The 11950-nt window shown below is 48.2% G+C and overlaps 2 protein-coding genes across 2 annotated transcripts; one reads left to right on the forward strand and one right to left on the reverse strand.

The window, feature by feature from the left end:
- The first annotated feature begins 65 nt into the window (after positions 1-65).
- On the forward strand, positions 66-4331 carry LOC130371621 (cytochrome b-245 chaperone 1 homolog). Its single transcript, XM_056577455.1, has 6 exons — positions 66-203; positions 804-891; positions 1079-1120; positions 1826-1996; positions 2287-2431; positions 3474-4331. The coding sequence occupies exons 2-6, from the start codon at positions 804-806 to the stop codon at positions 3631-3633; spliced, it is 606 nt and encodes a 201-aa protein (XP_056433430.1). The 5' UTR covers positions 66-203; the 3' UTR covers positions 3634-4331.
- Positions 2408-11925, reverse strand: hexdc (hexosaminidase (glycosyl hydrolase family 20, catalytic domain) containing). Its single transcript, XM_056577444.1, has 12 exons — positions 11703-11925; positions 11300-11387; positions 11065-11180; positions 10852-10939; positions 9810-9974; positions 9071-9254; positions 8365-8436; positions 7500-7698; positions 6683-6844; positions 6010-6117; positions 5363-5452; positions 2408-4793 (listed from the first exon to the last, which is right to left on the reverse strand). The coding sequence occupies exons 2-12, from the start codon at positions 11384-11386 to the stop codon at positions 4616-4618; spliced, it is 1449 nt and encodes a 482-aa protein (XP_056433419.1). The 5' UTR covers position 11387; positions 11703-11925; the 3' UTR covers positions 2408-4615.
- Positions 11926-11950: the final 25 nt, after the last annotated feature.

Below are 11950 nucleotides of genomic sequence, written 5' to 3' on the forward strand. Positions count from 1 at the left end.
TTTCAGTGTTTAGTTGTAATTGCCGGATTAAAACCTAAAAAGTGACGACGCGCTGTCGTCCAATCAGAAGAGAGGCGCCCAGGCAGGAAGTAGAGCCATCAGATGAATGACTTCCTTATCATTTCACTATTACTTGTTTCCTTCTTCTCTTGGGCTCAAGCTTCGTGACTAAGCAGTGTTCTTATATCAATTAAAAGTATAAGGTATGTACCTGTAGAGTATATGTGTGCATGTGTGTGATCATGAGCCTACTAACCTGGAGCATTAAACACACATATGCACATTGTTGATCCAGGGAGATGGGGATGTTGGGTCTGCTGCAATAGCCTTCTATTCAAGGCTAACCCTGGTCGTAAATTGACTTCAGTATTTTCCCGTAGTTTGTTCAGCAACATTTCAGAGCAGCAACATATATGTGTGTGTGTGTGTGTGTGTGTGTGTGTATATGTTTATTATATATCTATATAGAGATATAAGTATGAAGATATGTAATGTATGTATGTCTGAGCAATATATATATATATATATATATATATGTATGATTATATGTAATGTATGTATGTCTGAGCATGCTGTGTGTGTGTGTGTGTGTGTGTGTGTGTGTGTGTGTGTGTGTGTGTGTGTGTGTGTGTGTGTGTGTGTGTGTGTGTGTGTGTGTTTACGCATATATGTATGCATGTATGTATGTCTGAGCATACCTACTGTGTTTACGTAAAGCAGTAACGGATCACATTGCCCTCCTCCTCCTCCCCCTCCCCCTCCCCCCTCCTCCTCCTCCCCCCCCCCCCCCCCTCCCCCTCCAGATGGGGTACATGACCGTGGAGGAGCACAGCTCCACCGTGCTTCACCTGAGGAGGAGCCCTGGGATCCGCTCCTGGTCGCTCCTCGTTGGTAAACACTCTTTGCTTCCTCCACATGAATATTTAATCCACGTGAAATATGATAGAGACGCCTATGGATCGTCAATCTGTGTTTTGCTGCTTTCCCAGCTCCTATTTTCTACCCTTGTGTATGTCTGTCTCTTTCCCCTGCTGTATCTAAATATATAATCGTGTTCATTTTATTGTTCTACGACCAGGTATAACATCGATCGGTCTGGCAGCAGCCTACTACAGCTCAGGTAAACACAACTCCATCCTCAGAACCTTTATCACAGTTACAGTCTCAAAGGGACTACTGCCCGACTACTCTTAGTCCATCATCGGCATCAATTAATGGACTGCATTTGTACAGCGATCTCCTAACCAGTGTCCACTCAAAGTGCTTTACAATATTGCCTCACATTCACCCATTCATTCACACATTCACACACCGACTGCGGGATCAACCACGCAGGGCGACAGCCAGGAGCAGTGAGGTCGAGGCGTCTTGCTCAGGGACACCTCGACGCTCAGCTAGGAGGAGCCGGGGATCAAACTGGCAACCTTCCGGTTACCAGTCAACCCGCTCTACCTCGCTCTGCCTCCCAACTGCTCCCGACGAGCTGGCTGTCTTAACCGACAGTGTTTGAATGAACGTATGCATGAATGGGTGAATGTCAGGCAATAATTGTGACGCACTTTGAGTTGAGGGCACAGGTTAGAAAAGCTCTGTATTGGGGCACCCTGTGGCTCACCGGGTAGAGGGCGTGCCATAAAGGCACCGTGCTGATCGCAGCGACCCGGGTTCGATCCCAGCTCCCTGTGGGCCTTTAAACCTTAATAAAAGAAAACTGCTGTATAAATGCAGTCCATTTGCCATTTCCCATGCCGCCCCATCATAACCTTCCACCCAGCACCTCCCACCTGGGGCCTACTCACCCCCCTTGCCCCTGTGTGCCCTGCAGACAGCCTGCTGTGGAAGCTGTTCTACGTGGCCGGCTGCCTGTTTGTGGCCGTACAGAACATGGAGGAGTGGGAGGAGGCCGTGTTCGACAAGGGCAGCCGGCGCATCGAGCTGAAGACCTTCAGCCTGTACGCCCTCATCCTCACCCTGTGGCGGCGGGGCCACGAGATAGGTAACGCCGCGCGCGTGTGCGTCTGCGCATGCGTGTGTGTGTGCGTGCGTGTGTGTGTGTTCCCAGACGCTAGACATGCATCAAAGGGCTTGTGTAAGAGAAAGCAACAGTAGTAATAGTAGACTACTAATGGTAGGAGTAGTAGTAGAATACTAATAGTAGAAGTAGTATGTAGTAGTAGAATACTAATAGTAGAAGTAGTATGTAGTATTAGTAGTAGGTGGTGTGAAAATGACAAATGTACATTACATCCTTCATTTCTGGGGTGTTTGTTGGGTTTGTGCGCTCAGTGGTGCTGGACCTGGAGCACCTGCGGGACGTGTGCGTCCAGGAGGAGAAGGTGCGCTACCTCGGGCGCGGCTACGTCCTGGTGCTGCGGCTGGCCACCGGCTTCTCCTACCCGCTGACGCAGAGCGCCACCATGGGGGGGCGCAGGTGAGTACCTGGATGCCTGCGGGTGCCGCCATTAGGCGGACCAAAGTGTTGGCTTATTGAACGTTACATTTGAATGATGATAATGGTTCTGGGGTCTAACGTTTACGTTGAGGGCATTGAGCAGAAGCAACTTACAACCTTTCATACACACGTTCACACACCGACGGCGGAGTCGACCACGCAGGGCGACAGCCAGCTCGTCAGGAGCGGTCAGGGTGAGAAGTCTTGCTCAAGGACACCTCGACACTCTGTAAGAGCAAGGAGGAGCAGGGGATCTAACCTTCCAACCCCGCCTCTTACAGTGGTTTAAATGTACATAATGTACTGTAGTGTAAAACATTTGGGTTGAACATGTACAAAATCAAGATGTTTTTGTTCATGGTGGTTTCAATGGTTTGTTCATGGTGGTTTCAAAGGTTTCCTGCAATTTTATGCATGAATTGTGTTTATGCATAATACCGATGCATTGTACCTTAATAGTGTTCAAGGCAAAGCAAAAAGTCATGCAATTAAAATTATACACAGGTACAAAGTAGTAACCAATTGGAAGTGTACTTTAGTATTACATATACTTATTGTACACAACAAATTGCAAGATTTCAATGGTTTGTGTATCTATATTGATACACAAACCCATACCTCCAGAGCCTATTAACTGTGATTGAGGGATTTTCATGGCTTGGTCTGCCAGTGATGTTTCATCAATGGTGATGCGTGGGTGCGGTTTCCAGAAACCCAGCTTTACACCTGCCTGATCCCTTCAGATCAAACATCAGGCTTATACATCAAAGGATTAAAATAACATTTGTTGCTGATCCAAATGTGGTTGGCCTGATTTATATTTGTATGTATTCTATCATTTGTATTCAAAAGCATACACATGTACTGCAACACCGCACACACATTCGCACACCCTATTTGCATGTTCATGTGTTGGATCAACTTGAGTGAGGGATGTTGTGTGTTAAACTGCGGTCGACTGTCGACTGTTCGTGACTGGTCGACTGTCCGTGACGGCGGTCTCTCTCTGTGTGACCCCCAGCGACGTGGAGGCCGTTGGGGCCCTGCTCAAGCGCTTCCTGGGACTGGAGGAGCTCCAGAGACGCATGAAGCAGGAGGAAGACGATGCCCTGGTGGAGGAAGAGGAGGAGGATCTGGACCACAGCAGCGACTCTCAGGACGAACCCTTGACCGCTCAATAAGCTGTTGTAGGGACGTGGCTCGATAAGAAAAAGAAGATACATTCTAGCCGAAGTTGCATACACAGGCCACAGCTCTGGCATTCCTCTAAGTGCTGTTTTCAGAGATCTATTGTCGAGATGACGTCGTCGGTTTTTGTGCCTCTCTGTTAAACTGTAATGTATGTTTGTCTGGGTAAGCCGTTCAAAAAACGGGCTTCCCACAGTAAAACGGGCCACCCCGTAGATAATCACCCTTTCGCATGTTTATACACCAACCCATTACTCAAGTGCCTGTAAACTATAATTGAGCATGAAGGATTGCCATGGCTTTGGTCTGCCAGCAATGTGTTTTTTTTGGTACGGGAGACGATTAAATGCTTTTGTTTTGTTTCGTTTTTGGTTGCGTGTGTGTGTGCATTTGTGTGCACATATTTATTTATTGACTCTATTTTTGTTCCAAACCAAAGAATCAAGTCAACCTCAGGAAAATGCTCCCAAACAAAAAGGGAATTAACAGGAATTCAGCCTATCACTGCATCCCAGCCGTACGTGAGCGAGAGTGCTTCAAATAACTCTGGAAGTTTAGTTTTGCAACTTGATTTTACATTTTTTACTGTCAATAAAACGTTTTTTTAAATAAAAGATCTCCTTTCACTTCACCGATGACGACAATGCAGATGACGATAATGTTGCAGATGATAGTGACTATGATGCAGATAATAATAATGATGACGATTTAGTTCAACGTGTGTGGGCATGGGAGCAACATGTTTAATCATGCTGCTCTATTTCCCCAGTGCAGCTTAAAAACATGAGTGTCCCGGGCACACAGCAGAACTCAGCCTCCAGAACGTCTATGCTGCAGCCAGGGGGGCCAGCATGGGGGCCAGCATGGGGCCAGCAGGGGGGCCAGTGGAGGGCCAGCATGGGGCCCAGTGGAGGGCCAGCATGGGGGCCAGAGGAGGGCCAGCCTGGGGCCATGAGGGGGCCTTTGTGGCCTCGCTCACTGCTGCGGCACCATCTCCGGCAGACAGACGCTGATCTCCTCTGTGATGCGGCGCAGCGGCTCGGCCACGGGGCTGAGGTGCTGCTCCATCCACTCCTGGGCGGTGGAGTCCGGGTACAGGCGCTCCATCTCCACCCTGGCCACACCCGCCCGCTCCTCCAGCATGGTCAGCAGCCTACAGAGAGAGAGAGGGAGGGAGAGGGAGGGAGGGAGGGGGAGAGAGGGAGGGAATGGAATGGAAGCCAAGATGGGAAAATGGGCGATATTGTGCTGAATTGAATGGTTTGTAAATGCCTCGCTCCCCCGTGGACATTTGCATTTGCCACGACAGCACTGGGATCGTAGGGAGGGAGATGTTTGAGCGGCATTAGCAGTTAGGGGGGTATAGTAGCCTCAGTGACCTGTCTGAAACGACTTAGTTCCAGCACAACAGAGAATACATAGAACCAACTTATCCACAAGCAACGATCCACTGGCTCATTACAAATTCAACAAGTACTTTTTTCTGTGTAGTCATCACCTTTGTCCAAAATGTACTTAATCAACTCAATCTAAAGAGTAAAGCCCATCCCCTCTTGTCCCAATCAATCCAAGGATTTACACTTTTTTAGATCGAGCTTCTCTACATCGATTCGATCCACGGAGAAGCAGGAGCATCAGCTCTGAAGCCGAGTGAAGGCTGCAGGGAGGAGGGTGTGAGGTTCAAGGTTCCATCAGCGCTGACGGGGAAAAGATTTTGTTTACGTGGTGGCTTGGCTCTGGATCTGCATGCAGATGAGGGGGTTGATGGCCCGTCTCTGGCGGTGGTAGGGGCTGAACCATCCTCTCACATACCTGCCAGAAGAACACATTCACATGGTTTAAGCTTTTGTTTTATTCAAAAGGGAACCGTCGCACTATGCTATATGCTATTTTATATACTGTTTGATATGCCATTTTCTTTAAAACGATCTCTGTTTCTGGGATAGTCAGGGCAAAGTGGACCATTGACGATAACATATCAGGGGGTGATCGTTTTCTGAAAATTGAACGGATGTTGCAGTTCTTTTGACAACCCAAGTATGAGGCAGTAGGACTCGTCTCTTTTAAAAGACAATAGTTTCCTTTCCCCTTTAACAAGGCACAGCACCAGGATGGGTTATTTCTGGGGTTATGGTGGCCCAATGGATCCCCACCAAAGAAATCTTTCCTCCAAAATCATTATTGTATTTTCACCGAACTGCGAAAGTGTTATGAATGTATTCTATCATAAGTCATTCCCAACTCTCCCTATTCATAAAATGCAATCATAATACTGTATTTATGATACCATGCAGAGCCAAGCGAGGCCTGGTGTACTATGGGGAGCTGTGAGGAGGGCATTGGAGCCGGCGTGCCGTGGCGTTCCTCACATGCTGCTCTCAAAGTGGCGCACGTCCTCCGAGTTCAGCAGCTGGGACAGCTCCACGACGGAGACCGCGAGCCTCCGCCCGGCGAAGAGAGAGTCCTCCGCGGGGGTCCTAGCAGAGAGCAGGGACACGGTCAGAAGGTTCAAGTCAACGACCTTGTCTACGCAACTCTAAGAAGAAAACCTGCCATGATTCAAAGTCAAAGTCAGCTCGCTTGTCAAAACCAACAAATGTGAAAGACAAATAGAGGAATCAAAATGTTGTTTGTCTCTGACTCGCGGTGCATTCAGTATAAAAGGATACAGTTAGGTAAAACAAAATAAGGAGGAGAAACAACAAGGAGAAACAACAATATATCTCTGTCGGCACAGTAAGGGTTTTCACAGAACCAAGTGCCAAGCACTAACAAGCACTAGGTTAACCCGTTCCCCGTATGCAACAGAGATAGGTAGGATAAGCTCTACACAATTTCTTTCTTTACCTTACCTTATTGTATTTTAATGTTAGTGGGGCATCCTTCATAAGCCCTCTGGGGATTCTTTTGTCCCACCCGTGCGTTTATGTATGTCTTTGTGCATCTTTGATTGCTATTTTAATCTTGTTTATCTTGCGCAAAGAAATAAAACTAAACTAAACCAAACTAAACAATGCTAAGTACTACCTTTTTCAGGCTCACCTGTCTAAGGTATCCATCTCAACGGAGGAGATGTCCAGGGCCCCGGTCACGGCTGCCTGGACCTGGGGCCCGAAGTGTCCCTGGATGAGGGTCTGGAGGCAGGAGGCCAGCGAGGGCAACGCCAGCGGCATCAGCTCACACAGGACGGACATGTGGTCGTACCTGGGCATGGGGGAGGTCAGGGGCAGCTGAGGCAGCCGGCTCACAGTGTTTCAGATGGAGAGAAGTGCTGTCCTGTGTTTGTTACAGGTGACAGGAGAGGATGTGTAACGTTGTTTTCCGTTAAGTCAGACATTATCAGGAGGACTAACGAGAACTAACGTTCACGACGTTCCACTCACAAACATCTCTGGTCGTACCACCACTCCCAATCCCAAGCCATATCCTGCTTGCTTAACTTGGACGTGAGTTTGGTTACTGAAACATTAATGGAGTTTCATTAAAGTCTGGTGAATTGTAGTAAGCGATATGTAAGGCTGGATACTATGGACAAATTTACTTTCAAAAAAGCCAACTGAATGTATTTGAAACATTTTTTTTTATCCTTTTAGACACCAACATTTGTTATTAGCAATAATCAAATACCATTTTCTACACGTTTTTACGCTAGCTCTCAAAGATGGATAAACGCATCCACGTGGACACGCCCACTTGTGATGTCAGAAGAGGCAGATCTTCAAAAACAGCTTATAATGGCAAATCACACTCACCCCTGGTGGTATAAAATGGGACCTTTAAGGTCGTCCGCTCAGGGCTTCACGCTGCGCTAACCCCCGCCTGCCCGTGACCCCCGACCCCTGCCCCCCTCCCCCCTCACCTCTGCCAGCCCGTGAGGGCGATGCCCAGCAGGCGGACCCCCGGGGAGACGGCCCCCGCCACCCGGAGCCACTGCAGGTGGTTGTCGACGTGGCGCTGGGTGCCGGGCACGCTGGCGTGCACGCCGCTGGCGCCCTTGAAGGCGCTGGCCGCCCACAGGTCCGTGAGCCCCGCAGCGCAGTACTTCTCCAGCAGGGACACTGAGGGGGACCGTGACGGGCCAGCAGGGGGTGGTGTGGTAGAACACAACCAACACACAGAAATGGACGTTTACGTTTAGCAGACGCTTTTATCCAAAGCGACTCACAAGAAGTATGTTTGTCAGAAGAAAGAGGAACAACAATACATCTCTGCGGGTACAGTTAGGATGTTCATACAACCAATTGCCAAGCATTAACAATCGCTAGGTTAACCCATTCCCCGTACAGAACTTCGATAGCTAGGATGAGTCGACTAGAAGCCATTTTAGTTGTTTAAGCTTGTCTTTTACCAAATGCTTAACGATAAATGATGCTGTGTCGTTGCGACTGATAATTCAATTTGATAAACAATACTGATACAGTTGAAGTAGATAATAAGGAAAGCTTCTTGCTCAAGGACGCCTGTACAGCTAGACTGTGGCAGGTGGGGTTCAAACCCTGAACCCTTTCTGCATACCCTTCCCTTAGCTATACTAGTAGGGATTGCTGTCAAAAGGAACACCTTTAGTAGCTAATAGATACCCATATTGACTGAGATATTTCATATTGGTGCAGCCCTACTTTAAACGCAGGAGTACATCATATATGTGCATAAATACGTTTATATAAAAACAATTGTTTTTGCGGCTGTAAGGGCTTCAGAGAGATCAGGGGTGTAAGTCCTACCCGTTTCCTCCACGTTCAGACCCGGGTTGTAGTCCCACAGCATGGGCTGAATCAGGCCCACAAGACCACTGGCTGGGACAGGTAAGGAAGACAAAATAACAATGAAAGTAATTTGTTTTATTATATTTTAGTTTACCCTAACCCTATTCAGGTAGAACACATTGAGTTATACAATTCTTGAAGGATGTCAGTAGAGAGTGTGTTGAGGTGTAACCGAAAGGTTGCTAGTTCGATCCCCAGGCCCTGAGCAAGACACCTCACCCCAACTTCTCGCCTTGCATGGTTGACTCCGCCGTCGGTGTGGGAATATTTGCATGAACCGTTTCGATAAAAGCTTCTGCTAAATGCCATGAATGTAAAATGAGTGTCCTGGTCTAAGGGGAGATTAGGCTGACTGGAAAGCACCCTCTCCTGCAACCTATAGTACTTCATAATTAAAACAAAACGACTGGCTCAGCAGAAAACCACTCCTGAGTGGTCTCATTGGTCTAAACAGACCAGAGACCCCTCCTCCAAACAGTAGAACAACACAATCAAGACCACTTTGTTGTAGGCGTGTTTAGCGTACACGTTTTGTATGTTCCTGCACACAGAACATATTTTATCTACTGGCATCATACACGTGCATCACCCAGGAGGGTTCGACACACTGAACCTCCTGAGGAACCTCCCTACGTCCTCCTTCGTGCGTGGATTGACCTCTGACCTTTGAGCGTGTCGTGGCTCATCCCTCTGAGCATGTCGTCCCACATGACGATGTTCAGGTGAGGCCACGCCTCCTTCACCGCCCCGGCCACCCTGGTCACGTGACTCAGGAAGAGCTGCTCCACCGTGCGTCCAGGGGTGCTCAGCCAGCGCTTAGACTCCTCCCCCTCGCCCAGCATGTAGACCTGGCGGGGGAGGCGGAGCTCAGTCAGACGCGCTCAGAGAGGCCGAGCTGCACTTTGATATCCACCATTTTAAAAACAAGCTGCTTGGATAGAAGCAGTAACAACAATCGTATAAGTAATGTATAAACGATATTCAATACAACATTCATATTATTACAATGTATGACATACATTGACGATATGTTATATATTGACATTATATGTTAAATATTAGCATTATATTTTATCTATGAACAATATATAATGTTACAATACATCATTATAAATAGTGTATAAACAAATAACTAAGGTGGCAACTATCATGCAATATATTAAACATATAATATATTAAATGTGTAATACAGGTTTAAAAGTAACTGCAAAAGGTATTATTGTTTTGTTGAGTCTAGCTGACTCAACAAAACTTTTTGTTGAGTCAGCTAGACTCAACAAAACAAAAGGACCACAACATACACCCCAATGGTGGTCCTAGTGGGGGGGGGGTTGGGTCCTCACATCACCAGCTAGACCAGGACCACAACATCCACCCCCACCCCGGTCCTAGGGGGTCCTCACCTCGTCCGCCCCGATGTGCAGGGTGCTGAGGCCCGGGTGCAGCTCCACCACCTGCCTCAGCATCTCCAGGACCAGCCGTGGCCCCCCCTCCCCGTGGGGGCTCAGGGTCCCCAGGCACTGGCTGAGCTCTCTGAGGCCCCAAAGGGACCGGTGCTTCAGCACAAACTACCACAGACACACACGTGCACATTTACAATTACATTAAGGCACGGCAAGGCAAGGCAACTTTGTTTATGTAGCACTTTTCATACACGAGGCAGACCCAAAGTGCTTCACATGTAAACATTGTCATACAATAAGATAAAAGAATAGATAAGTAAAAGAAAACGCGACTCACAACGCCTCATACACACACGTTCACACACCGACGGCGGAGTCAACCCACGCATGGCGACAGCCAGCTCGTCGGGAGCTGGCTGTCGCCCTGCGTGGGTTGTCTCCGCCGTCGGTGTGTGAACGTGTGGCGCGCGGGGGAACGTGCAGGGTGAGGCGTCTCGCTCAGGGACACCTCGACACTAAGCTAGGAGGAGGCAGGGATCGAACTAGAAACAAGACAACAAGCACTACAAGGCAACCTGCTCTACTTCCGGATTTTAAGAAGTCGATCTAGTTCATTATTTTATTTTTTTAAATAACATCATCATCTCTTATGCTGCCCTTCGAATGAACCTCCAGGATTTCATGGGCTCGCGGAAAATACCTAGAAAGAATACCGGTTCTTTCTAGCATTGTGTTTGTGTCAGTTCAACGTCTTTCACTGCTGTTACATGAGGATATAAATTAATTAAATCCTTCAGCACAATCAAATGAAATCGAGATACAACATCAGCTGTAAATGAAACTATGTTTGACTCTTGTTTGAGGTGGACATTGAGACTAACTACAGTTAGTTGACGTGCAGCCAACTTTAACTTCACACGTTCACGTGGGGGGACGGCAGACACATCGCCACACGTCTGTTGTCTTATTCCCTTGCAGAAGATACGCCCACCATCAGCCAGATGGTGGGCGGGCCGCGGACGAGTTACCGGGCCTGACTCACCTCCATGTGACCAAAGGTCTGGACCAGGGGGATGACCTCCAGACCCTTGGACCTGGCAACATCCTGGATAGATAAGACCTCCTCACGACTGCAGAGACATTCAGAGGAAACAAATGAGTCTGTGTACAGGTGTGTGTGTGTGCATGAGTGAGTGCGTGAGTGAACGAGTGACCGAGTGAGTGATTGTGTATGTGAGTGAGTGTGGTGTCTCACCTATAGGCGGGGTGTGCTGTGGCCTGCAGCAGTGACAGCTCCCCCGAGTAAGGGAACATGTCCTCGTATTCCACCAGTAAGCCATCCGCTCCCAGTTGAGCGAACAGTTCAATCAACTGTGTGGAACGACAAAGTCAAGCCTCTTGATAACACACCTCGTTGACCCGATCTACAGGCTAACAGCACGACGGGAATGATAATAGAACTTAATGAAAGTAATAATACCACTCCTTACCCTGTAGATGTAGTCGATCCTCGGAGGGGCGCCTTTCAGATCCAGGTGGACTAACTTCTTCCCCTTGGGCCAAGGTGCCGTCTGCATCCTGGATCAGTGGTGGACGAGATGCTCTTCATACGAAACAACACTACATAAAATAGTAAAGTTCTGTCCTACCAGTTTGTGCAAACGCAAAAAAAAAATATCTAGAGAGGGATCATCAGGTTTCAGCCTAATAGATGAAAACCAAACCTACACGCCTGCAGACCTCCAGAACGGCCGTCTACAGAGTGGGGTCCAGCGGACCCAGATGATCCGCTACACCGACGCACTTCCAACGTGGGTCGAATCAGAGATAACATATCTTACAACATAAGATGTTGTCACGATACAAAACGTCCTCAGGATGCTTATCGATTACCTGAATGTCACTTGTCGGATCCGTCGATTTGAATCCTTTTTTTTTTGCACCGTGCGTCTTCGTAGCTCCACCTGCCCAGATGGATCCGGTGTCCCCGGCCGACCAAGCTGTGTTGATCCTATCTATATACCAGAGTTGTCATTATTGTTATTCTCGCAGTATTCCTGGCAGGCATGTCGTTGCTTTGTTCATCGGCTATGCGGCCCAATGAACGCCTTGGTTCCTGTTCCGAGGAGCCAATCAGAGCT

Source organism: Gadus chalcogrammus, chromosome 18 (genome assembly GCF_026213295.1).
Source record: "Gadus chalcogrammus isolate NIFS_2021 chromosome 18, NIFS_Gcha_1.0, whole genome shotgun sequence".
Lineage (NCBI taxonomy): Eukaryota > Metazoa > Chordata > Actinopteri > Gadiformes > Gadidae > Gadus > Gadus chalcogrammus.

Coding starts and splice junctions, on each gene's coding strand:
- LOC130371621 (XM_056577455.1), top strand. CDS start 804: ATGGGGTACATGACCGTGGAGGAGCACAGCTCCACCGTGCTTCACCTG. Junction 1,121..1,825: donor AGCAGCCTACTACAGCTCAG/GTAAACACAACT, acceptor TGTGCCCTGCAG/ACAGCCTGCTGTGGAAGCTG. Junction 2,432..3,473: donor GCCACCATGGGGGGGCGCAG/GTGAGTACCTGG, acceptor TGTGACCCCCAG/CGACGTGGAGGCCGTTGGGG.
- hexdc (XM_056577444.1), bottom strand. CDS start 11,386: ATGCAGACGGCACCTTGGCCCAAGGGGAAGAAGTTAGTCCACCTGGAT. Junction 6,118..6,682: donor GAGATGGATACCTTAGACAG/GTGAGCCTGAAA, acceptor GCTCTCTGCTAG/GACCCCCGCGGAGGACTCTC. Junction 5,453..6,009: donor CGCCACTTTGAGAGCAGCAT/GTGAGGAACGCC, acceptor TTCTTCTGGCAG/GTATGTGAGAGGATGGTTCA.